The sequence below is a fragment of the Carex rostrata genome, chromosome 18 (genome assembly GCF_964058835.1).
Source record: "Carex rostrata chromosome 18, lpCarRost1.2, whole genome shotgun sequence".
Lineage (NCBI taxonomy): Eukaryota > Viridiplantae > Streptophyta > Magnoliopsida > Poales > Cyperaceae > Carex > Carex rostrata.
This window is the reverse complement of record NC_135935.1, coordinates 2,274,698-2,302,649: the sequence shown is the minus strand read 5'-3', so window position 1 is coordinate 2,302,649 and position 27,952 is coordinate 2,274,698. Positions and strand designations below refer to the sequence as shown.

Genomic DNA, 27,952 nt, shown 5'->3' with positions numbered 1-27,952 from the left:
ACTCTCTTGCATAGTGCCCTCGTCGTCCGCAATTGTAGCACTCCACTCTTATACTCCGGTACTCACCACCTTTGGCTCCTTTGCCCTCTTGGCCTCTAGGAGCTTCCCCTGAATATGAACACCTCTTGCATTGTTCATGACAACCATTCTCCATCTCAGGTTGTCGTCGATACCGGTCCCTGCTCGACTCTCTACGTCGACCACTATATAGGGCCTTCTCCTCTTCGTGCTTCACCATCAAACCTGCTAGCTACTTCGCGAAACCTTCCTCACTGGCCAACAAATTCTCTAGTTCCAACAGGGTTGGTGCGTCGCCCATCCTTGAATTGCTGTGATGAAGACGTTGTAGTCCGGCCTCATGCCATTCAGGATTATTCACCGTATTATATCATCGTCAATTTTTGCATTGGCGTGTAGCTACTCAATCTCCCTACACAAATTCTTTACTTTAAGAAAATACTCACTTACAGTCTTGTCACCTTGGCAGATATTCATCAGCTCTCCTCGAGCAGTTGTAGCCGGCTTGTGTTCTTCCTTGAAAACGACGCTGCAAAAACATCTCATGCCTCTTTTGCTGTCTCCACATTTTCAATGTGAGATAGTAGGCTCTTGTCTACCGTAGCCTTCAACACGAATAATGCTCGGCCCGCCTTCACCTTTCACTTCTTATAAACTCGATCGAATTCAGTGGCGGTTCGATCTCATCACCACCAATAATCTCCCACAGATCTTGACCCTACAGATATGACTTAATACACATACGCCAGTCTCTATAATTATAATTATTCAACTTCTCAATCAAATCACTCATGCCACTCAAGTCTGACATTTCGACACAATGACAGACTAAGGGAGTTACAAAAACCTCCTAATCAACAAGACCTTCGACACAACAATAGACTCACGGGTTATCCAAACCTTCTAGCCAACAGGACCTAACCCGCTCTGGAGGATCAAACATGTCAATTTTGCATTAATCAAGAAATAGTAGATCACTTTTTCCTCACATGTCTCTTGGCATAACAAGTCTGATTTTAGTTAAGCAAAAGTCAACAATATATGCAAATATGGTGATGTCTCGCTATCTTATCTATATTCCGACAAAACTTTGTACCAAAACCTGTGTCTAAAACTGTCAAATCGTGTTTCTTTCATTGAATATCTATAGAATGTGGTACTGCTGCGCATTTGTTCTTACTTTGCATAAAACAGGCAAAAATCAGGAAAAAATGTGGAATTTGAAGGACTTCACATGGGCCGCGTCACACCTGATGCGGCCGTATCACACCCTGACTTGACCATTGACGCGACCTTTATACGATGCTGAAATTTCAGTACCTGAACTTAAAACAATAATAACTTTTGACTCGTAACCCTATTTTGAGCGTATGACCACTTTTCGGAAAGCTTGCAAGAAAATCTACAATCTGAGCAAAATTACAGGCACACAGGGCGCGTCACATTCCATGCAGGCCGCGTCAAGCATTTCTGGAAACATAACTGTAATTTGGAAATAAGGCTAATTGAAGGAAGGTCGGCCAGAAAAGCATATAAGTGGGATTTCTTGCACCAGAGACATCATTCTGGAGCTAAGGAACATTTTCTAGGGTTTGGAAAAGACGGCTTAGCTTGGAGAAGAAGAAGAGAGGAGGAAAACGCGAGTTTTGCGACAGTTCTTCTTCATTCTTTGAGATTTGCCATGAACTCTCTTATCTTTACTTGTTTTATTTGCTTTTCAATTATGTTTGAGTAGATTTTTTAGTTTCTAGGGTTATGATGTAGTCGAATACTCTATTTTATATGCAAGTCGTTTGAATCTGTGTTGATATTTGTGTTTATTTGTTTGAGTAGTATTTTAATTGCTTAGTTAAAATTGTTTGGATTATTCTTGGTTTACTGTTAGATAATCTATAACATCTTTCTTGTACTTTGGCCTTGATGTTTCTCTCAACCAGACTAAGTATATGAGGTAGGTTTTTGAGCCGAGAGGCGAGACCAAATAGTAGCCGAGAGGTGAACTTTCTATTCATTGAGAGATGGTGGATACCATTAGTAAACCGGACAAATAACTTAAATTGAATACCAATAAACGAGAGTTGAGCTTTAGGAACATTAGGTATGGTCAGTAGAACCTTACACAAAGAAACAACACAGAAACAGACAGTTGTTGTATCAACTCGAGGGCCACACGGGCTGCGTATGAGAGTACGCGGGGCGCATCAGGTACCGAGAGGCAGAGTTGAAGATGAAATCAGAAACCTTGAAAATGCCTTTTTATAATTGATAAAAACCAATTTTTACTTTATGTCATTTTCATTATTGATATTGAATTTAGGAAATTAAACAAACCAACTCAATATTTTTCAACTTCTAGTACTTAATTAATTTAAGTAAAGTCCAGTTTAGATTTGAACCGTCCCTGTGATCGATACCCGACAATATACTACGCGATAGGAGTGTACACTTGCAATCTAAACCGAAAGTGTATTTAAGGCAAAAGGTACAACTTGCTGTACTAAAACTGTGTGCCTACGCTTTTGTGTGAACAAGTTTTTGGCGCCATTGCCGGGGACGGCATCATTTATTTTCTGAATTTTTGCTTACTTTATTTAATCTAGATTTTAACTTGTATCTTTTCCTTATTATTTTTTCTCTCTCAGGAAAGCAGGCATACGTACCATCTCCCATAGGTGACTACCAGTTGAGGAGCAAAGGACTGCCTTCTGACACCACTGTTTCTGCACAACCACCTCTCAACGTGCCCCGCGTGGAAGAGACAGGGTCCGTGAACTCTGAACACCCAAGGCTAGCTAGGATGAACGACCTGGACAAAGAAGCCCGGGAAAGAGAAGCCAAGGAAAGAGAGGACAGAGAAAAACACGCTAGAGACAGAGAAAAACACGCTAGAGAGCGGATCTGACTGACAAAGATGACATGGCCGACTTCATACCAAGGACTCTTCGTGAGTTCAATGTGCCTCGAGCTAGAGATGTGAGAGGTGCAATTAGGCTGCCAAGGATAGTAGGATAGCAACCGAACTTCAATCCGGGAGTTGTCAACATTGTGCAGTAGAACACCTTCCATGGCATGGATCATGAGGATCCACATGCCCATCTCCAAACTTTTCTCGAGTGCTATACCACCATTAAGACCAATGGGGCAATAGCTGATTACACTAAACTTGCTTTATTTCCTTTTACTCTTAGGGATAAGGCCAAGAAATAGTTATATTCACTACCTAGGGATTCTATCACAAACTAGGGGGATTTGTCCAAAATGTTTCTGACCAGATTTTTTCCTCATAAAAGAACTGTCAAGGTAGGAACCCAACTGACCAGTTTTAGGCAAAGGTTTGATGAACCCCTAAACGAAGCTTGGAAAAGGTTTAGGGACTTACAGTACTCTTGTCCACACCATGGTATTCCTGATTGGTTGTTGATTCAAACTTTTTATGATGGTCTAACATAAAACACTTGCACTTCTGTTGATGCAGTTGCAGGTGGAGCCTTGATGGAAAGAGAACCTCATGAGGCTATGAACCTGATCGACAGCATGGCGCAGAACCAACAGTGGTCCAGCCGTGACAACACCGAGCTGGAGGTGGCGGCCGCTTTGTGGTCGATCAGATCACTGCTCTAACCGCCAAGCTGGATGCTATGCAGAAGGAAGTTGAAAAGTTTAGTGTGAAGGCAGTCAACCAGCAGCCACAAACCTGTGTCGTGCGTGGAGATGAGAGGCATGCTTATGAGCAATGTCCAATGATACAAGTTGATAAAGAGATGGAACAAGTCAACTATCTCAACAATGAATCATCCCATTTCCCAAGACCCCGATTCAACAATCCCTCCTTCAACAACTCCTCCAACAACCCTTCTGGCAGCAGCAACAACAACAAGAACTTCTACCAGAATGCTTCCTTCCCTAATCAGAACAACCGAGCACCTCAATCCGGTCCTTCCGAGCAAATGCAGATGATATTTCGCTATGAGTAATTTCATGTATGAGCAAGGAAAGATGAACCATATGATATTTGAACAAATGCAAACGATGAATGCTTAACTGGTTGCTCAGAATAAGTTGATGATACAACAAATGGTTCACCAAGCCGCACCAGGCCAAGACAACTTAGAAGGTTGCCAGGCCAACCGGAGGTCAACCCGAGAGGAGAGGTAAAATCAATCACATTGCGAAGTGGGACCCAGTATGAAGGACCAGCCATGCCAACAAAACAAGCCGCAAAGCACGCGAACCGCATCACTCTCACGCGGGCCATGTCACCACCTGAAGAAGGAAACCCTGGCCACATCGAATCGACTCGACCAGCAGTCAATATTGAAAACGCAGGTCACACAGAAAGAATCTGAAAGTCAGAAGAAGAAAGGAGCTGAGAAACCACCTCCATACTGGCCGCCTGTACCCTTTCCTCAGAGGCTAATTGAGTGCAAACCCGACAGTCAATTTGCTAAGTTCTTTCAAATGCTTAAGCAACTGCACATAATCATTCCATTCACCGATGCCTTGACCCAAATACTAACATATGTCAAGTTCCTCAAGGACATCCTCTCGAACAAGCGCAGGTTGGGGGGACATGAAAAGGTGAAACTCGTGGAGCAGTGCAGTGCAATCTTGAGTAGCGTGCTCCCGCCGAAATTGGAGGACCCAGGTAAATTCTCAATTCCTTGCACCATAGAGAATGCCACGATCAAGAAAACCCTATGTGACTTAGGGGCGAGCGTGAGTCTCATGCCACGCACCATTTTCGAGCGCATGGGAGTAGGCGAGCTCAGACCTACAGGCATGACTCTGCAACTTGCTGATTCTTCCATCAGACTACCACTTGGCATAGTGGAGGATGTGCCGGTTTTGATTGGCAAGTTTTATGTACATGTTGACTTCGTTGTCATGGATATGGAGGAGGACAAGGAAATCCCTATCATTCTAGGACAGCCATTCTTGAAGATAGCTCGAACACTCATTGACGTGGAGAATGAGACTCTGACTCTACAGATTGGAGATGATAAAGTGGAGTTTAATCTCAACTGAGCTATGAAGTGCCTTTCTGAAACAGAACCATGCTGCGCAGTTGATGTGGTGAAGAAAGCTGCCCTAGAGAAGATGTGTGTAGCAGAAGCAAAATTTGAAAACCTGGAGGAACTCGGACGCGGGCCGGATGGATCCCACAGGGGCCGTGAACCACAGTCCAAGGGCCTGGAGAATAGAGAATGCGGGTCGGATGAAGCTGACACAAGGACTTCATGCGAGCCGAGTGCACTTGACGTCGACCGCGTCAAAGCCCAAATAGAGCTGCCGACTCCTGAGCTCAAGCCTCCTTCAGGTAACATCAGGTATGAGTTCCCAGACCCGAATAAATCTTGTCCCATGGTTTTAAATACAGACCTCGACCTGGATCGCAACTTCAGATTCTTGGAGGATTTGAAAGCTCGGCAAATTGTGATTGGGTACTTGATCGAAAAAGTGACAGGCATGCACCCAGCCACATACATGCACAAGACCTCTCTAAGGCACACGGACCATGCAGACCAGCTCACGGGCCGTGCACAAGCAGCCTGGTCTGTGCATTTTCTCCCTTGGTGCGTTGAGAAGAAAAGATGGTCCTGATTCCACCAAGAACCACCCAACCCACCTCTCACCAGTCAGTGAGGCGCCCCCGCCTCACCCCTTACTCCATGTCTAGTTAGTTTCCATATGTTCTTCTATTTTTTTTCTTGTGTGAATTCAAGCATTGAGGACAATGCTTCATTCAATATTGGAGGGGGGGTGGAATAGAAGAAAACTGTATCCGCATTTAGGTCATGTTTATTTTTCAAAAAATTGTATTTTTAGGTGATAAATTTGTGTGATTGCTAGGATTAAGGACTTGTTTGAAAATTTTTGGTTGCGATTGGGATGACCTTAAGAAATTAGAATTAACCCCATAATTGATCAAAGAACTGAATAGGATGAGATGTTTTGAGAAATTGAAAAGATGAAAGCTTGAATTGTATTGAAAAATCGTTTTGAAACTGAACTGTGCCTTTTAAAATAGGGAATTGGGATTTTAAAACAATAGAAAGATTGAGATATCCATTTGTATGAGAGAATACCCTTAGATGTGTGTATTCATGGTATTATTGCAAAACTGTTGAAGAATTAGTAAAATTGAAAATTTTGAGAATAATAAGGACTTCGCTTGCCTGTGTTACGGCGACATGACGTACTTATGGTAATGAGTCTTTGACACTCTGCTCCGCTAGTTTACCCGATAAAGTGGCTGGGTTCACATCACAAGTGTGAGCTCGTGTCATGGAAGGGTTAAACTAAGAGCATGTACAATGCACTTTTGAATTAATATGGCTGGGTATGGTTAACTACATATAACTAGCCGGTTTTGTACTAAGGATAAAGAATAAAGTGTCATAAAAGTTAAAGCAACAAACAAAAGAGAAAAATCTAAAATTTGCATGATATCAACACATGAGGTCTACAACTTTTTGACATAAGCTTGTTTCAAGCTTGGTGGGGCCAAAAGGGAAAAATTACTACAAATGAGGGCATAGTTTCAGTGAAAGAATGAAATATTGATCAATTTGAGTAATTAGTTTTTACAAATATTAAAGCATCTCAGAATATGAAGTTTGATTAGTCAATTTGTTGGGTGAATCAAAATTGATCAAGGAAAGTCAAAGTTGTTGTCCAAAAGGATTCTCGAGTTATTGATAATAGTAGTTCATAAAATTTTTTCGCATTTAGGAACTTAACTTGCATTTAGGTAAGTCTAAAAACCAACCTGGTACCTAAGTTTGGATCTTTGCTTGACGACAAGCAAGATTTAAGCTTGGGGGAATTTGATGTCTCGCTATCTTATCTATATTCCGACCAAACTTTGTACCAAAACCTGTGTCTAAAACTGTCAAATTGTGTTTATTTCATTGAATATCTATAGAATGTGGTACTGCTGCGCATTTGTTCTTACTTTGAAGAAAATAGGTGAAATCAGGGAAGAATGTGGAATTTGAAGGTCTTCACACAGACCGGACAAATAACTTAGGTTGAATACCAATAAACGAGAGTTAAGGTTTGGAAACCTAGTTGAAAATTGTAATTCCGTTACCAAGTTTATTAAGCCAACAAACGAGAGTTGAGATTTAGTAATATTAGGTACGGTCAGTAGAACTTTACACAAAGAAACAACACAGAAACAGACAGCTGCTGTATCAACCTGAGGGCCACGCGGGCTGCGTATGAGAGTACGCAGGGCGCGTCAGGTACCGAGAGACAGAGTTGAAAATGAAATCATAAAACCTGGAAATGCCTTTTTATAATTGATAAAAACTAATTTTTACTTTCTGTCATTTTTATTATTGATATTGAATTTAGGAAATTAAACAAACCAAATCAACATTTTTCAACTTTTAGTACTTAATTAATCTAAGTAAACTCCAGTTTAGATTTGAACCGTCCCTGTGATCGATACCCGACAATATACTATGCGAAAGTGTATTTAAGGTTAAAATGTACAGCTTGTTGTACTGAAACTTTGTGCATACGCTTTTGTGTGAACATATGGCACCAATGTGTAAACATAGTTGATTTTGCAACATCCCTATCTAAACATGAACAAACTGACTTATTGATCATTTTCACTGTAATTTGCTAGACTATTTGAATACATATAAATGAATTATGTTTCACTACTTTTACTGTTAAGACTTAAGACAGCTAGGACAATTTTATTAATCAAATCTTTAACACTATATTGGACATGGAATATGAATAAATTAGTTAAGCCTGTAGCAAGGATAGCTCTCAATCATTGAAGATGCAATTCTTCAGGAGATGGTGGTGTACCAACTTCCTGAAAATGGTGGTACATCAGTCTCAAAGCTACCTTAAATGAAATAAAGATACACCAGCAAGTCAGCAACACAATTTTGCTTTAATATTACCCTTTAGTCATTTATTAAGTGGCTTAATAAGAGCAAATCTATCTATAGATATATAATCCTGAATGGAACGGTTACTGTAGATGAACAGTGTCATTTCAATCCTCTTCCGTTGGATTTGTTTTCAGTGGTTCATGATTTATGAAACCTTACTAAACTTTAATCTACTGATGCGTGGCTTTCATTGTTTTTTCATTACAGCGATGCGTGTTTGCTTCTTAATTCTTCACCGCTCTATTTGTTTTCCACTTAACATATTCTCTGTAAATGGGTCCCTTCTTCACTGTAATTACTTCCTTCTAGATTTTTATAGAGGAACACATCGTCTTCTCCATCTTCCAATAAACTGCTCGTTTAGATTATTTTTGGAAATTAGCTACTTCTAAATCTTGGCTTATTAGTCTACTGCTATATATTTTGTGAGGACTTGTAACCTTGTAAAAAACGTCTATTTAGACCGATTAATTGGCAATTAGTCGTTGACAGTTACCAAACTATCATGGATTTTTCCAACTAATCGACTAATTATTCTCGATTATTCCTGATTAATTGCTTGACGGTGTCCTACCCATCCGACGTCCCCATACCGTTATTTACAGCACTCGTAACACAGCTATGTGCATCCAGAGTTCTGTGATTACTACGGGGAAACTGACTGTCGTGTAATTATTTTGTTTGCTTAGTCTTTTTAAAAAATAAATAAATTCTGATTCTCTGAAACGTATACCGATGCTTTAAACTGTGTGGTCTTTTCCTGATTTACGGACCCCGCATGCATTTATAACCATTAAGCAGCATCCCGGATCCGCAAGTCTTCCTCTCAAAGCCCTCCGATCGAAACCCTTGAAAAACCTTCATCTGTTTCAAAGAGGGGCTTGAGAAGATTCTAATGGAGAACGATTATTCAGATCAAATCGCTGCTCTTCTCGCGCCACCTTCTTCTCAATCTATCCAGGTCTCTGTCGCTATCTCTATGGCTTACTTGGTTATCTTATTGGGATAAATGTTATCGGCTGAGGTTTTAAGATTGATTGCTAATGAAAGTTGCTTCTGCATAATTAGGAATACTACAATTCACTGAAGGAAACGGGAAAATGTGATGGTCTAAATGTCAGAGACAACGGCAACCATGGCAAAGGCATGAAGCATTTCCTATGCTTTTTCTTTTTCATATGTTAAGTTGCTAATGAAATTATGATTTTGTTGTTGCCATTTTAAAATTTGGTTATTTATTGATTTATATTATTATTCTTTGAAGCTGTTTTTGCAAGTAGGGAGTTCAAGGAAGGAGAACTGATACTAAAGGACCAAATGCTAGTTGGTGCCCAGCATAGTTCTAACAAGGTTGCTTTTATCTTACTATGCAAAGAATAAAAGCAAGTGTTCGTATAAGCCTACTTATGAATGCTATGATATATCAAGTATTCTCTATTTTAGGTTGATTGCCTTGTGTGTAGCTACTGCTTTCGTTTTATTGGCTCAGTTGAAGCCCAAATTGGGAGGAGGTTGTATCTACAAAGTCTAGGAATATATGGTGAAAAAGAATGCGAGAAAGAACATCCTATTCATTCTACTAATGATAAAATGGAAAGAGACTTGCCTCCAAAAGAGATGATTGAATCACTTTTGAATGGAGATCTGAGTCTTCCTTTCACTAATCGGTTTGAATTGCCTGAAGCTGTTCCTTGTCCAGGTGGTTGTGAAGAAGAACAATATTGCAGGTTAGAGGAATTTTTGTCAATTTACCTTATAGTTGTCATGTTTCTTTCTTTTATTAATTATTTGAAGAGACATTACAGGTTTTTGTATTTTGGTATAGTAATCTTGAAGTTTGAGAATTATTATGTAAACTTATATTATTGTTTGTATTCTGCCTGTTATTTGGCTTCGGAACCTCCTTTTTTAATATGGATATTGAATTTGTTTGTTGGCCTTTTCTCATCCTAAGAAGACAATATATACAACAACAACAACAACAACCAAGCCTTTAGTCCCAAACAATATATGAAGTTGAAAAAGAATCTCTTATGGCAGTAATTTTATTTTGAATTTTTTGTTGTAGCCAATCATGTGCAGATGCTGATTGGGAGACGTACCATTCTTTACTTTGTACAAGCTCTAGCAATGAACAAAGCTCGGTACTTCTCAAGTTCATAGAACACGCTAATGGTAAAAAGGATCTTTATATGTCTTTTTTTAGCAAATTTTATTTTTTGTAAATAGTAATACCTGATTAACATGCTTCTTTCCTGTGCTTCTTGTTTCAGAGACGAATGATATTTTCATAGTAGCTGCTAAGGTATGCTTGAAAATATTCAGATGCCTTTTTGTTTTGTCTCACTTTTCAAGCTTAATTAATCTTATATTATCCTTTTGTTTCATTACTGCTCAGTGCTCACACATAAGTGATATCAATGATCACCATTATCTGTAGGATGCATAGAGTAATTGCAAAAGATTGCAGGGAAATAAACTGAATACTTTATAGTAACTGGTAAAATTTCATTTGTCAGGCTATAGCTTTTACTATGTTGAGGTACAGGAAGCTGAAAAAATCACAAGCGAAAGACAAAGGAAAGGGGTTGCTTGGTAAAATGGACAATACCAGTTTTTCTTTGCTTCTGGAAGCATGGAAGCCTATTTCCATGGGTTTCAAGAGAAGGTAATAGTTGGTGAATCTGCTATCGTTTTGTTCAGAAATTTTGAAGTGCATAATGTAACTCCTTTTTTATTTCAGGTGGTGGGAGTGTATTTCTGTGCCAGATGATGTAGATCCGACAGAGGAGGTCGAATTTAGGGCCGAAATCAGAGATCTTGCTTCTACTGTGAGTTGTACTTTTTTTATGCTAACATCTTTGTACTTTGTTTTGTCTCATCTATACATCATGCTCTGTTTACATGGTGGAATTAATTAATTAATTTTTATTTTCTTTTTGAAATTACTAGTCGTTAGAACTCCTGAAGGATTCCATATTTGACGCCGAATGTGCTCCATGTATCCTTTGTAATAAGACATTAATTCAATACTATTCGTGTTTAGGAGGTACATTAGCCATAATATTATTTCATGCCTCGTTTTCTATCCTCTCCAATCACTAAGATAAAAGTTCTAAAATGCTTAGAAATCCCCCCATAGAAATCATGCTTTCTTTCAACACCTGAACATATTGAACTTGTTCCAATTAAAAGAAGAATATAGGCAAGTATTCATTTTTTTTTTCTGATATAGCTTAACTAGCTTTAGTGTTTTCACCTGATGTGTATGGCAGCATTATTGGCATGTTTGAGCTTAATAATCTGTAAGTTGACAACATCTGGTCCTGATTTCATTTTGTGTTTAACTTTCTATGGTGTTATGTTTTCTCTCTCACATACATGCATGTAAACATTGGCTTCAGGGATTTAGTAGTTGCATCCCCAATTGAAGACTATTTTATTTACATTGATGAACTTGCAGACAAAGAAAAGGTTATTCTCCAATTAAACTGCCTTTCACTTTTAAAAATCACTCTTAGTTCTGTGCTGCTACTCTCCATTAAGTCAAGTTGTCAGTTTTATTTAATGCTATTTAAGCCATTAGACCTAGCCAAAAGAATAAAAAGTTAATTTGCCCAAATCATATTTAAAATATCACCCATTTCCTGTTTTGGTCCTTGTCATATCAGCTCTGAATGGTCTTTTTAGGACTCTTTCTGAAATTCCCTAAATAAAAAGAAATACTGTGTTTGAATTTTCTAGTGATAATCACCTTTTGCAGGAAGAGGCCCTAAGAATAACACGGACTTTTCTTGACGCATTAGGTGATGATTATTCTGTTTCTTGTCAAGGTAATAAATCTCTCTCTCTCTTCCCCTGTGAGCTTGCATGTTTCTTAAAGTTCTTACTTCCAGATGCTTCTCTTTCATTTTAATTCTTAGGTACTGCTTTCTTCCCTATTCAGAGTTGCATGAACCACTCATGCTGTCCAAATGCAAAAGCTTTTAAAAGAGACGAGGTTTGAGTTCAATTTATGTTTGTCTATGTATATTTTAAAGTTTTAGTGCATCATATTAAGCAGGCGAACTATCATTAAATGCAGGATATAGATGGGCATGCAATCATATTAGCTTCACATCCAATCTCAATTGGAGAGGAGGTATACTGTAATATTAGAAGTTCTTTAACGCTGCAATACAAATAAATATTGAATGATGAGAGTCATTAACATGGCAGGTAACTTTGTCATACATTGATGAGGATGTACCATATGATGAAAGACAAGCTATGCTCGCTGATTATGGCTTCACTTGTACCTGTCCGAGATGCTTAGAGGATTGCCCCAATTTATAGTTTTCCAGAGCAAAAATATGTATTGAGGCAGCCCCGATTAGCAGTTTTTCGGCATGGAAGTAAACCTAGTCCTATTTTCCCTCGATCAGGGGCTTAGATCATGCTGATCTTGTAAGGGGATCAGAAACCCTAGGAAAATACTTCTTAGATTGCAAGTTTATCTTTATTTTGGTTTTAATCATTCGTATGAAAATGTCAGTGGAAGTTAATTATGATTCTCTTTCACATGGATATATTGATGTCGCATATTTTTCTATGAACGATTTTGCTTCACTCCATATCTATTTTATATATTTAATCCGGAAAGGATTTGTTAGTGTTCATTTATAGTAATCAGTTCATTTTCGTCCGTTCAATTTATATCTCACGGCTGTCATTGATCTCTCTTGACTGCGTCGACTTGACATATTGTGTCACTGTCGACCCCTGTTCTGTTCCTCGTCTCCGCCTAAAACTTGTTAAAAACCTTTCCTTTCCTCTTTCGGAGTTTCTCTTCTTCCTTCTCCTCTCCAATCTGTCGCTGCTTTAATTTGTGTCCCAAGCCCTTTTTCTCAAGCTCTTTTACCTTTTCAAGAGATTTTGATATCTTACTATCCCTCAAGCTCTATTTTATTATTTTCTTCCAATTTTTCTGTGTTCTTTTTCCTCTTTCTAATTTTTTTTAAGGTGAATTTTTTTGAACAAATCTCTCTTAAATATATGAGATAAAGATACTCTTTCTAATTTTTAATTGTAGCATTTGCATACAATAAGAATGATGAAGTGAATGTCCGTCTCAGATTTGTAAGTTTCACCTTACCATCGTCTGTCCATATTATTGTTATTTTTTTTCTGTTTTTCCAGCAAAGAGAATTGTTGAAACATAATAAATTTACAAGCAAGAGAAAGGCTTCTATATAGAGTTAATATGTGTAGAGTGGACAAAATGTGCCGTGCTGTGTTGTGTCGTAACTAACATGTCGTGGTTTTAGTTTCGTGCCGTGTCAGGATGTGATCAATTTAATTTTTCATGTGTCGTGCCATGCCGTTACGTGAGTCACGCTGTACCCAAACGTACTGTAATCAAATGTGCCTCGCGTAACCACTTAATCATAATTTAAGTTAGTTTATTCAAGATTCACCATTTGATCAATATTTAATGGTTTTAATTACGCGTGACTATGTATCATGCCGTACCAAAGTTTTAAAATATGATCACGGCACGCGAATAGTCACAGCACGGGATACGCGAATCACAGCACATAACTGACACGCGTGCCATGCTATACCATAACCGTACTATTTTTTTCACTCTAGATATGTGATTTTCTTTTTTTTGTTATCGCAGTGATAATAATATTGCTTTTTTCTCTTTGAACTTGCTTGATTCAAATTCTTTTTTCTTTGAAATAATTTGCTTTATGTTCATGTGTCTTTCAATTTCCTCCTAATTTTATCTATTTATGCTTCTAATTCTTCTCCCCCCCTGTATTTGTTCCGGCTCACAGGCCTGGGAAGACCAATTATTTGCCCCAACTTTTTTCTCCTTGATGGGTTCCACTCTTGCAATTTGTGCATATATCTAAACTTATTTCTGAAATATTTTTCTGATATAATGTTTATCTTTATATACAAAATACTACAAGTGACTACTATTAAAAGTTAAAAGTTGAGTAGGTACCAATTGAAGGGGAAGTGTGCTTATTTGTAGCATTGCCTTTTTTTTTTTTAAATTGTTTTTTTTTCTATTTGAACTTGCTTGATTTAGGTTATTTTTTCTTTGAAATAATTTGCTTAGGTTGATGTTATTTCAATTTCCTCTTAATTTTGTCTATTTGTGCTTCTAATTTTTCCTTTCCCCTTGTCCTTTTTTTTTCCAGCTCACTTGCCTGTGGAGACCAATTATTTGCTCCAACTCTCTCCTTGATGGGTTCCACTTTTGCAATTGGTGTATATCTCTAAACTTATTTTTGATATGATACTCATCTTCATGTGCAAAATACAACAAGTGACTATTATTAAAAATTGAACAAGTACCAATTGAAGGGAAGTGTGTCAATAGCTGAAGGTTAATTATTCCAGCATGATGGTTATGATTTTTTTTTTGTTTTAGTTAGGGTTCTAAATAGCACACTGTAGCGTCGCTATAGCATTTTTGGATCATGAAAGCTACGGAGGCGCAATAACACGCTATAGCGTGCTATAGCAGCACTATATGGGTATAGGTCATTTTTTTAGTGTTGTATTAGGGTTACAACACTAAAATTGAAGGCATTTGCAGCACACTAGTAGTGTCATCATATGGTTAGAAAAGAGGGTGGTTGTAACCCCAATACAGCACTCTAATTGAAGGTATTTGCAGCATTCTAGTAGTGTCTCCAGATGGCAACAGAAGATGATAGTTGCAATCTCATTACAATACTCCAATCAAAAGTCTTTGCAACACACTATAGTGTCCCCATATGGTAAGAAAATAGGGTGGTTGACATTGCAATTGAAGGTCTTTGTAACACTCTAGTATTGTCTCCATATGGCAAGAGAAGAAGGTAGTTGTAACCCCAAGACAACACTACAATTGAAGGTCTTTGCAACACTCTAGAAGTGTCTCCAGATGACAATAGAAGAGGGTAGTTGTAACTCCAATACAACACTCAAATTGAAGGTCTTTGTAGCACTTTAGTAGTTTCTCCATATGGTAACAGACGAGGATAGTTGCAACCCTAATACAACACTCCAATTGAAGGTCATTATAACACTCTAGTAGTGTCTCCATATGGCAAGAGAAAATTATAGTTGCAACCCTAATACAACACTCTAATTAAATGCCTTTGTAGCACTCTAGTAGTATCTTCATATGGCAAGAAAATATGATAGTTGCAACCCTAATACAACATTCCAATTGAATGTATTTACAACACTCTAGTAGTGCATCTAGATGACAAATGAAGTGGGTAGTTGCAACCATATTACAACACTTCAATTGATGGTCTTTACAGTACTCTAATAGTGTCTCCAGATGGCAACATAGATGGTAGTTTTAACCCTAATACAATACTCCAATTGAAGGTCTTTGCAACAGACTAGTAGTGTCTTCATATGGTTAGAAAATAGGGTGGTTGTAACCCCAAAACAACACTCCAATTGAAGGTCTTTGCAGCATTCTAGTAGTGTCTCCATATGACAAGAGAAGATGGTAGTTGCAACATTAATACAACACTATAATTGAAGATCTTTGTAGCACTCTAGTAGTGTCTCCAGATGGCAACAAAAGAGAGGAGTTGTAACCTTAATACAACACTCCAATTGAAGGTCTTTGCAGCACACCATAGTGTTCCTATATGGCAAGAAAAGAAGTTGGTTGTAACCCTAATACAACACTCCAATTGAAGGTCTTAGCCGCACTCTCATAGTGTCTCCAGTAGACAATTGAAGAGGGCAGTTGTAACCCTAATAGAACCACCCAATTTAAGGTATTTACTGCACTTTTATATTGTCTCCATATGGGAAGTTAAGAGGGTAGTTGTAACCTTAATACAACACTCTAATTGAAGGTATTTGCAGCACACTAGTAGTGTCTCTTAGATGGCAAGAAAAGATGGTGGTTGCAAACCTAATACAATATTCCAATTGAAGGTCTTTGCAACACACTAGTAGTGTCTCTAGATAACAAGAGAACATGGTGGTTGCAACCCCAATACAACACTTCAATTGAAAGTCTTTGCATCACTCTAGTAGTGTGTCGAGATGACAAGAGAAGATGGTAGTTGCAACCTTAATAACACACAAATTAAAGGTCTTTGCATTACTTCAATAGTGTCTCCATATGACCACAAAAGATGGTAGTTGTAACCCGAATACAACACTCTAATTGAAGGTCTTTGCAGCACACTAGTAGTGTATATGGCTAGAAAAGAGGGTGGTTGCAACTCTAATACAATAGTCCAATTGAAGGTCTTTGCAACACTCTAGTAGTGTCTCCATATGGTAAGAGAAGAGGGTCGTTGCAATCCTAATACAATACTTCAATTGAAGGTTTATGCAACACTCTAGTGTCTCCAGATGGCAACAAAAGAGGGTAGTTGTAGCTCCAATACAACACTCTAATTGAAGGTCTTTGCATTACACTAATAGTGTCTCCATATGACCACAGAAGAGGGTAGTCGTAACCCGAATACAACACTCCAATTGAAGGTCTTTGCAGCACACTAGTAGTGTCATCATATGGTTAGAAAAGAGGGTGGTTGCAACTTTAATACAATAGTCTAATTGAAGGTCTTTGCAGCACTCTAGTAGTCTCCACATAGAAAGAAAAGAGGGTCGTTGCAACCCCAATACAACACTCCAATTGAAGGTTTATGCAACACTCTAATAGTGTCTCCAGATGACAACATAAGCGAGTAGTTACAACCCCAATACAACACTCTAATTGAAGGTCTTCGTTGCATTCTAGTACTGTCTCCAAATGGCAAGAAAATAGGGTAGTTGAAACCCCAATACAACACTCAAATTGAAGGTCTTAGCAGCACTCTAGTTGTGTCTCCAGATGGCACGAGAAGAGAGTAGTTTAACCTTCATAAAACACTCCAATCAAAGGTCTTGGCAACACATTAGTAGTGTTCCCATAAGAAAATAAAAGATGGTGGTTGCAACCCCAATACAACACTCCAATTGAAAGTCTTTGCAGTACTCTACAAGTGTCTCCAGATGGCAACAGAAGATGGCAGTTGTAACCCTAATACAACACTCCAATTGAAGGTCTTTGCAATACTCCACTTGTGTCTCTAGATGGCAACATAAGAGGGCAGTTGTAACCCTAATACAACACTCTAATTGAAGGTATTTGAAGCAAACTAGTAGCGTCATGATATGGTTAGAAAAGAGGGTGGTTGTAACCCCAATACAACACTCCAATTGTAGGTATTTCCAACACTCTAGTAGTGTCTCCAGATAGCAACAAAAGAGGGTAGTTGCAACCCCATTACAACACTCCAATTGAAGGTCTTTGCAGCACACTAGTATTCCCATATAGCAAGAAAAGAGGGGTGGTTGTAACCCTAATACAACACTCCAATTGAAGGTCTTTATAGCACACTAGTAGTGACTTCTTATACCAAGAGAAGGTGGTGGTTGCAACCCCAACACAACACTCCAATTGAATGTCTTTGTAGCACTCTAGTAGTGTCTCCAGATAGCAAGAGAAGATAGTAGTGACAATCCTAATACAACACTCCAACTGAAGGTCTTTGCAGTACTCCAATTGAAAGTGTTTAGAGCACTCTAGTAGTGTCTCTAGATTATAAGATAATATGGTATTTACAACCATAATAACACACTCAAATTGGAGGTATTTGAAGCACTCTTGTAGTATAACAAGATGCCAAGATAATATTGCATTTACAACCCTAATACAACACTCCAATTGAAAGTGTTTGAAGCACTCTTGTAGTGTCTCTATATAGTAAAATAATAGGGCATTTACAATCCTAATAAAAAACACTCCAATTGAAGGTGTCCATAGTACTCTAGTTGTGTCTCTATATAGCAAGATTAAAGGGCATTTACAAGTCTACTACAATACTCAAATTGAACGTGTTTGGAACACTCTAGTAGTGTCTCTAGATTGCAAGATAAAAGGGCAATTACAACCCTAACACAAAACTCCAATTGAAGGTGTTTGGAGCATTCTAGTAGTGTCTCTATATGGCAAGATAATAAAGGCATTTACCACGCTAATACAACAGTCCAATTGAAAGTGTTTAAATCACTCTAGTAGTGTCTCAATTCAAGTTGGAGATGCTCTAGTAGTGTCTCTATATGGCAAGGTAATACGTCATTTACCACGCTAAAACAATATTCCAATTGAAAGTGTTTGGAGAACTCTAGTAGTGTTTCTATATGGCAAGATAATAGGGCATTTACAACCCTAATTCAACACTCCGATTGATGGTGTTTGAAGCTCTCTTGTAGTGTCTCTATATAACAAAATAAAAGGGCATTTACAATCCTAATAAAAACACTCTAATTGAAGGTGTCCACAGTACTCTAGTTGTGTCTCTATATAGCTATAGGGCACTTACAAGTCTACTACAACACTCTAATTGAAGGTGTTTGGAGCACTCTAGTAATGTCTCTATACGGCAAGATAATATGGTACTTACCACCCTAATACAACACTCTGATTGTAGGTGTTTGGAGCACTCTAGTAGTGTCTTTGTATTGTAAGATAATAGTGCATTTACAGCCCTAATACAATACTCCAATTGAAGGTGGTTGGAGCAGTCTATTAGTATCTCCAAATTGCAAGATAATAGGGCATTTGCAATGATAATACAAGACTGCAATTGAAGGTGTTTGGAGCACTTAGTGTCTCAATATGGCAAGACAATAGGGCAATTGCAACCATAATAAAACACTCATATTGAAGGTGTTTCGAGCACTCTAGTAGTGTCTCTATATGGCAAAATAATAAAGTATTTACCACCATAATACCATACTCCAATTGAATCTGTTCGGAGCACTCTAGTAGTGTCTCTATATGGCAATATAATAGAGTATTTACCACCCTAATATAACATTCCAATAGTAGGTGTTTGGAGCACTCTAGTAGTGTCTCTAAATGGCAAGATAATAAGGTATTTACCACCATAATACTACACTCCAATTGAATGTGTTCGGAGCACTCTAATAGTGTCTCTATATGGCAATATAATAGGGTATGTACCACCCTAATACAACATTCCATTGTAGGTGTTTGGAGCACTCTAGTAGTGTCTCTATATGGCAAGATAATTGGGCACTTACAACCCTAAGACCACTCCAATTGAAGGTATTTGAAACACTCTTGTAGTGTCACAAGATGACAAGATAATAGGGCCTTTACAAACCTAATACAACACTCCATTTGAAGGTGTTTGGAGCACTCTAGAAGTGTCTCTATAAGGCAAGATAACAGGGCATTTACCACCCAAATACAACACTCCAATTGAAGGTGTTTGGCGCACTCTAGTAGTGTCTCCAGATGGAAAAATAATAGAGCATTTACAACCCTAATACAACACTCCAATTGAAGGTGGTTGGAGCCCTCTAGCAGTGTCTCCATATGGCAAGTTAATAGGGCATTTACCACCCTAATACAACACTCCAATTGAAGGTGTTTGGAGCACTCTAGTAGTGTCTCTAGATAGCAAGATAATAGGGCAATTACAACCCTAGTTCAATACTACAATTGATGGTGTTTGGAGCACTTTAGTAGTGTCTCTATATAGCAAGATTATAGGGCATTTACAAGTCTACTACAACACTCCAATTGAAGGCGTTTGGAGCACTCTAGTAGTGTCTCTATACGTCAAGATAATATGATACTTACCACCCTAATACAACACTCCATTTGAAGGTGTTTGGAGCACTCTAGAAGTGCCTCTATAAGGCAAGATAACAGGGCATTTACCACCCAAATACAACACTCCAATTGAAGGTGTTTGAAACACTCTTGTAGTGTCACAAGATGTCAAGATAATAGGGCCTTTAGAAACCTAATACAACACTCCATTTGAAGGTGTTTGGAGCACTCAAGAAGTGTCTCTATAAAGCAAGATAACAGGGCATTTACCACCCAAATACAACACTCCAATTGAAGGTGTTTGGTGCACTCTTGTAGTGTCACCAGATGGAAAAATAATAGAGAATTTACAACCCTAATACAACACTCCAATTGAAGGTGGTTGGAGCCCTCTAGCAGTGTCTCCATATGGCAAGTTAATAGGGCATTTACCACCCTAATACAACACTCCAATTTAAGGTGTTTGGAGCACTCTAGTAGTGTCTCTAGATTGCAAGATAATAGGCAATTACAACCCTAATACAATACTCCAATTGATGGTGTTTGGAGCACTCTAGTAGTGTCTCTATATAGCAAGATTATAGGACATTTACATGTCTACAACAACACTCCAATTGAAGGTATTTGGAGCACTCTATTAGTGTCTCTATTTGGCAAGATAATAGGGCATTTACAACCCTAATTCAACACTCCGATTGATGGTGTTTGAAGCTCTCTTGTAGTGTCTCTATATAGCAAAATAAAAGGGCATTTACAATCCTAATAAAAACACTCCAATTGAAGGTGTCCATAGTACTCTAGTTGTGTCTCTATATAGCAAGATTATAGGACATTTACAAGTCTACTACAACACTCCAATTGAAGGTGTTTGGAGCACTCTAGTACTATCTCTATACGGCAAGATAATATGGTACTTACCACCCTAATACAACACTCCAATTGTAGGTGTTTGGAGCACTCTAGTAATGTCTTTATATTGTAAGATAATATTGCATTTACAACCCTAATACAATACTCCAATTGAAGGTGGTTGGAGCAGTCTATTAGCATCTCCATATTGCAAGATAATAGGGCATTTGCAACGCTAATACAAGACTCCAATTGAAGGTGTTTGGAGCACTCTAATAGTGTCTCATTATAGCAAAACAATAGGGCATTTGCAACAATAATAAAACACTCAAATTGAAGGTGTTTGGAGCACTCCAGTAGTGTCTCTATATGACAAAATAATAAAGTATTTACCACCATAATACCACACTTCAATTGACTGTGTTCGGAGCACTCTAGTGGTGCCTCCATATGGCAATATAATAGAGTATTTACCACCCTAATATAACATTCCAATAGTAGGTGTTTGAAGAAAGGGGAGGTAGCACAATTGGCTAGGAAAATGTCCTAGAGTTGTTATACCCAAAGGTCGAGAGTTCGATTCCCCCTCACGAACCTAGGTAGCTACTACCAAGTTTTCAAAAAAAAATAGTAGGTGTTTGGAGCACTCTAGCAGTGTCTCTAAATGGCAAGATAATAAGGTAGTTACCACCATAATACTACACTCCAATTGAATGTGTTCGGGGCACTCTAGTAGTGTCTCTATATAACAATATAATAGGGTATGTACCACCCTAATACAACATTCCAATTGTAAGTGTTTGGAGCACCCTAGTACTGTCTCTATAAGGCAAGATAACAGGGCAGTTACCACCCTAATATAACATTCCAATAGTAGGTGTTTAGAGAAAGGGGAGGTAGCACAATTGGCTAGGAAACTGTCCTAGAGTTGTTATACCCAAAGGTCGAGAGTTCGATTCCCCCTCACGAACCTTGGTAGCTACAACCAAATTTTCAAAAAAAACAAGGTGTTTGGAGCACTCTAGCAGTGTCTCTAAATGACAAGATAATAAGGTAGTTACCACCATAATACTACACTCCAATTGAATGTGTTCGGGGCACTCTAGTAGTGTCTCTATATAGCAATATAATAGGGTATGTACCACCCTAATACAACATTCCAATTGTAGGTGTTTGGAGCACCCTAGTAGTGTCTCTATAAGACAAGATAACAGGGCAGTTACCACCCTAATATAACATTCCAATAGTAGGTGTTTGGAGCACTCTAGTAGTGTCTCCATTTGGCAAGTTAATAGGGCATTTACCACCCTAATACAACACTCCAATTGAAGGTGTTTGGAGCACCCTAGTAGTGTCTCTAGATTGCAAGATATTAGGGCAATTACAACCCTAATACAATATTCCAATTGATGGTGTTCGGAGCACTCTAGTAGTGTCTCTATATAGCAAGATTATAGGGCATTTACAAGTCTACTACAACACTCCAATTGAAGGTCTTTGGAGCACTCTAGTAGTGTCTCTATATGGCAAGATAATATGGTACATACAACCCTAATACAACACTCCAATTGTAGGTGTTTGGAGCACTCTAGTAGTGTCTTTATATTGTAAGATAATAGTGCATTTACAACCCTAATACAAGACTCCAATTGAAGGTGTTTGGAGCACTCTAGTAGTGTGTCAATATGGCAAGACAATAGGGCATTTGCAACCATAATAAATCACTCCAATTGAAGGTGTTTGGAGCACTCTTGTAATGTCTCCACTTGCCAAGATAATAGGGCATGTACAACACTAATACAACACTCCAACTGAAGGTGTTTGAAGCACTCAAGAAGTGTCTATATATGGCAATATAATAGGGTATGTACCACCCTAATACAACATTCCAATTGTAAGTGTTCGGAGCACTCTAGTAGTGTCTCTATATGGCAAGATAATTGGGCACTTGCAACCCTAAGACAACACTCCAATTGAAGGTATTTGAAACACTCTTTGTAGTGTCACAAGATGGCAAGATAATTGGGCCTTTACAAACCTAATACAACACTCCATTGGAAGGTGTTTGGAGCACTCTAGAAGTGTTTCTATAAGGCAAGATAACAGGGCATTTACCACCGAAATACAACACTCCAATTGATGGTGTTTTGCGCACTCTAGTAGTGTCTCCATATTGAAATATAATAGAGCATTTACAACCCTAATACACCACTCCAATTGAAGGTGGTTGGAGCACTCTAGTAGTGTCTCCATATGGCAAGTTAATAGAGCATTTACCACCCTAATTCAACACTCCAATTGAAGGTGTTTGGAGCACTCTTGTAGTGTCTCTAGATTGCAATATAATAAGGTAATTACAACCCTAATACAATACTCCAATTGAGGGTGTTTGGAGCATTCTAGCAGTGTCTCTAAATACCAAGATTATAGGGCATTTACAAGTCAACTACAGAACTCCAATTGTAGGTCTTTGGTGCACTCTAGTAGTGTTATGGCAAGATAATAGGGCATTTGCAACCCTAATACAAGACTCCAATTGAAGGTGTTTGGAGCACTCTAGTAGTCTCTCAATATGGCAAGATAATGGGTCATTTACAGCCCTAATACAACACTTCAATTGAAGGTGCTCAGAGCACTCTTTTAGTGTCTCCAGATGGAAATATAATAGAGCATTTACAACCCTAATACAACACTCCAATTGAAGGTGGTTGGAGCACTCTAGTAGTGTCTCCATATGACAAGTTAATAGGGCATTTACAACCCTAATAATACACTCCAATTGAAGGTGTTTGCAGCACTCTTGTAGTGTCTCTAGATTGCAAGATAATAAGGCAATTACAACCCTAATACAATACCCCAATTGATGATGTTTGGAGCACTCTAGTAGTGTCCCTATATAGCAAGATTTTAAGGCATTTACAAGTCTACTACAGCACTCCAATTGAAGGTGTTTGGAGCACTCTAGTACTGTCTCTATATGGCAATATAATATGGCACGTACCACCCTAATACAACACTCCAATTGTAGGTGCTTGGAGCACTCTAGTAGTGTGTTTATATTGTAAGATAATAGTGCATTTACAACCCTAATACAATAGTCCAATTGTAAGTGTTCGGCGCACTATAGCAGTGTATATGGCAAGATAAGTGGGCACTTGCAACCCTAAGACAATACTCCAATTGAAGGTATTTGAAACACTCTTGTAGTGTCACAAGATAGCAAGATAATAGGGCCTTTACAAACCTAATACAACACTCCATTGGAAGGTGTTTGGAGCACTCTAGAAGTGTTTCTAGAAGGCAAGATAACAGGGCATTTACCACCGAAATACAACACTGCAATTGAAGGTGTTTGGCGCACTCTAGTAGTGTCTCCATATTGAAATATAATAGAGCATTTACAACCCTAATACGACACTCCAATTGAAGGTGGTTGGAGCACTCTAGAAGTGTCTCTATAAGGCAAGATAACAGGGCATTTACCACCCAAATACAACACTCTAATTGAAGGTGTTTGGCGCACTCTAGTAGTGTCTCCATATGGAAATATAATAGATCATTTACAACCCTAATACGACACTCCAATTGAAGGTGGTTGGAGCACTCTAGAAGTGTCTCCATATGGAAATATAATAGAGCATTTACAACCCTAATAGATCACTCCAATTGAAGGTGTTTAAAGCACTCTAGTAGTGTCTCCATATGACAAGTTAATAGAAAAATTTACCACCCTAATACAACATTCCAATTGAAGGTGTTTGGAGCACTCTAGTAGTGTCTCTAGATTACTAGATAATAGGGCAACTACAACCGTAATACAATACTCCAATTGATGGTGTTTGGAGCACTCTAGTAGTGTCTCTATATAGCAAGAAGGTGTTTGGAGCACACTAGTAGTGTCTCTAGATTACTAGATAATAGGGCAACTACAACCCTAATACAATACTCCAATCTATGGTGTTTGGAGCACTCTAGTAGTGTCTCTATATAGCAAGATTATAGGGCATTTACAAGTCTACTACAGCACTCCAATTGAAGGTGTTTGGTGCACTCTAGTAATGTCTCTATATGGCAAGATAATATGGTACTTACCACCCTAATATAGCACTCCAATTGTAGGAGTTTGGAGCACTCTAGTAGTGTCTTTATATTGTAAGATAATAGGGCAATTACAACCCTAATACAATACTCCAATTGATGTTGTTTGGACCACTCTAGTAGTGTTTCTATATAGCAAGATTATAGGGCATTTACAAGTCTACTACAGCACTCCAATTGAAGGTGTTTGGAGCACTCTAGTAGTGTCTCTATATGGCAAGATAATAGGGCATTTACCACCCTAATATAATACTCCAATTGAAGGTGTTTTGAGCACTCTAGTGGTGTCTCTAGATTACAAGATAATAGGGCAATTACAACCCTAATACAATAGTCCAATTGATGGTGTTTGGAGCACTCTAGTAATGTCTCTATATAGCAAGATTATCGGGCATTTACAAGTCTACTACAACACTCAAATTGAAGGTGTTTGGAGCACTCTAGTAGTGTTTTTATATGGCAAGACAATAGAGCATTTGTAACCATAATAAAACACTCTAATTGAAGGTGTTTGGAGTACTCTTGTATTGTCTCCAAATGCCAAGATAATATGGCATGGACAACCCTAATACAGCACTCCAACTGAAGGTATTTGAAGCAATCTAGTAGTCTCTCAATATGGCAAGATAATAATAAGGGCATTTGCAGCCCTAATATAACACTTCAATTCAAGGTGTTCAGAGCACTCTTGTATTGTCTCTAGAATGAAATATAATATAGCATTTACAACCCAAAGACAACACTCCAATTGAAGGTGTTTGGAGCACTCTAGGTCTCCATATGGCAAGTTAATAGGGCATTTACCACCCTAATACAACGCTCCAATTGAAGGTGTTTGGAGCACTCTAGTAGTGTCTCTAGATTGCAAGATAATAAGGCAATTACAGCCCTAATACAGTACTCCAATTGATGGTGTTTGGAGCACTCTAATAGTGTCTCTATATAGCAAGATTATAAGGCATTTACCACGCTAATACAATAGTCCAATTGAAAGTGTTTGGAGAACTCTAGTAGTGTCTCTATATGGCAAAATAATAGGGCATTTACAATCCTAATTCAACACTCTGATTGAAGGTGTTGTAAGCACTCTTGTAGTCTCTATATAGCAAAATAATAGGGCATTTACAACCATAATAAAAACACTCCAATTGAAGGTGTTCAGAGTACTCTAGTAGTGTCTCTATATTGCAAGATAATGATACTTACCACCCTAACACAACACTTCAATTGTAGGTGTTTGGAGCACTCTAGTAGTGTCATTATATAGTAAGATAATAATGCATTTGCAACCCTAATACAACACTCCAATTGAAGATGTTTGGAGCAATCTATTAGTATCTCCATATTGCAAGATAATAGGGCATTTACAACCCCAATACAAGACTCCAATTGAAGGTGTTTGGAGCAATCTAGTAGTGTCTCAATATGGCAAGACAATAGGGAATTTGCAACCATAATAAAACACTCTAATTGAAGGTGTTTGGAGCACTCTTGTGATGTCTCCAGATGCCAAGATAATAGGACATGTACAACCCTAATACAGCACTCCAACTAAAAGTGTTTGAAGCACCCTAGTAGTGTCTCTATATAGCAAGATAGTAAAGTATTTACCACCATAATACCATACTCCAATTGAATGTGTTCGGAGCACTCTAGTAGTGTCTCTATATGGCAATATAATATAGTATTTACCACCCTAATAAAACATTCCAATAGTAGGTGCCTGGAGCACTCTAGTAGTGTCTCTATATGGCAAGATAATTGGGCAGTTACAATCCTAAGACAACACTCCAAATGAAGGTATTTGAAATACTCTTATAGAGTCACAAGATGGCAAGATAATAGGGCCTTTACAACCCTAATACAACACTCCAGTTGAAGGTGTTTTGATCACTCTAGTAGTGTCTCTCTATATAGCACGATAATTGGGCATTAACAACTCTACTACAACACTCGAATTGATGGTGTTTGGAGCACTCCAATTGAATGTGTTCGGAGCACTCTAGTGATGTCTCTATATAGCAAGATAATATGGTATTTACAACCCTAATACAACACTCCGTCTGAAGGTGTTTGGAGCAGTCTATAAGTGTCTCTAGCATTTACCACCCTAATACAACACTCCAATTGAAGGTGTTTGGTGCACTCTAGTATTGTCTCCAGATTGCAAGATAATAAGGCATTTACGACCCTAATAAAACACTCCAATTGATGGTGTTCGGAGCACTATAGTAGTGTCTCTATATGGCAAGATAATAGGGCATTTGCAACCCTAATACAAGACTCCAATTGAAGGTGTTTGGAGCACTCTAGTAGTCTCTCAATATGGCAAGATAGTAGGGCATTTGCAACCATAATGCAACACTCTAATTGAAGGCGTGTGGAGCACTCTTGTAGTGTCTATAGTTGGAAATATAATAGAGCATTTACAACCCTAATACAACACTCCAATTGAAGGTGTTTGGAGTACTCTAGTAGTGTCTTCATATGACAAGTTAATAGGACATTTACCACCCTAATACAACACTCAAATTAAAGGTGTTTGGAGCACTCTAGTATTGGCTCTATATGGCAAGATAATTAGGCATTTACAATCCTAATACAACACTCCAATTGAAGGTGTTTGGGGCACTCTAGTAGTGTCTCTATATAGCAAGATAACAGTGCATTTTCAGCCCTAATACATCACTCCAATTGAAGGTGTGTAGAGCACTCTAGTAGTGTCTCCAAATTGCAAGATAATAGGGTATTTACTACCCTAATACAACACTCCAATCTTAGTTGTTTGGCGCACTCTAGTAGTGTCTCTATATGGCATGATAATAGGGCATTTACAACCCTGATACCGCACTCCAACTGAAGGTGTTTAGAGCACGCTAGTAGTCTCTATATAGCAAGATAATAGGGGATTGACAACTCTACTACAACACTCGAATTGAAGGTGTTTCGAGCACTCTAGTAGTATTTCTATATGGCAAGATAATAAGGCATTTACAACCCTAATACCACACTCCAATTGAAGGTGTTTGGAGCACTCCAATAGTGTCTCTATATAGCAAGATAATAGGAGATTTACAACTCTACTAAAACACTCCAATTGAAGTTGTTTGGAGCACTCTAGTATTGTCTCTATATAGCAAGATAATACGACATTTACTACTCTACTACAACAATTCAATTGAAGGTGTTTTGAACACTCTAGAAGTGTCTTTATATTGCAAGATAATAGGGTATTTACCACCCTAATACAACACTCCAATTGTAGGTGGTTGGAGCACTCTAGTAATGTCTCTATATGGCAAGATAATAATGAATTTGCAACCCTAATACAAAACTTCAATTGAAGGTGTTTAGATCACTCTAGTAGTGTTTCCAGATTGCAAGATAATAGGGAATTTACAACCCTAATACAACA

General features: G+C 38.2%; 2 protein-coding genes across 2 annotated transcripts; both read left to right on the top strand.

Annotated features, from left to right (window-relative positions):
- The first annotated feature begins 4,203 nt into the window (after positions 1 to 4,203).
- Positions 4,204 to 5,043, top strand: LOC144569775 (uncharacterized). The gene has a single exon (XM_078320248.1). It carries the CDS (start codon positions 4,204 to 4,206, stop codon positions 5,041 to 5,043), a length of 840 nt encoding a protein of 279 aa, XP_078176374.1.
- A 3,725-nt stretch (positions 5,044 to 8,768) lies between these two features.
- Positions 8,769 to 12,563, top strand: ATXR2 (histone-lysine N-methyltransferase ATXR2). Its single transcript, XM_078319718.1, has 15 exons — positions 8,769 to 8,898; positions 9,006 to 9,081; positions 9,202 to 9,287; positions 9,381 to 9,664; positions 10,006 to 10,112; positions 10,211 to 10,242; positions 10,457 to 10,605; positions 10,681 to 10,768; positions 10,890 to 10,938; positions 11,188 to 11,242; positions 11,342 to 11,411; positions 11,701 to 11,770; positions 11,861 to 11,937; positions 12,022 to 12,078; positions 12,156 to 12,563. The coding sequence occupies exons 1-15, from the start codon at positions 8,833 to 8,835 to the stop codon at positions 12,270 to 12,272; spliced, it is 1,383 nt and encodes a 460-aa protein (XP_078175844.1). The 5' UTR covers positions 8,769 to 8,832; the 3' UTR covers positions 12,273 to 12,563.
- Positions 12,564 to 27,952: the final 15,389 nt, after the last annotated feature.

Bases quoted from the DNA above. Each gene is read 5' to 3' on its own strand.
- LOC144569775 (XM_078320248.1), top strand. From the start codon at position 4,204: ATGAAGGACCAGCCATGCCAACAAAACAAGCCGCAAAGCACGCGAACC.
- ATXR2 (XM_078319718.1), top strand. From the start codon at position 8,833: ATGGAGAACGATTATTCAGATCAAATCGCTGCTCTTCTCGCGCCACCT. The intron at 10,113-10,210 runs GTAAAAAGGATC...TTCTTGTTTCAG, and splicing joins GTTCATAGAACACGCTAATG to AGACGAATGATATTTTCATA. The intron at 11,243-11,341 runs GTAAGTTGACAA...CATTGGCTTCAG, and splicing joins ATGTTTGAGCTTAATAATCT to GGATTTAGTAGTTGCATCCC.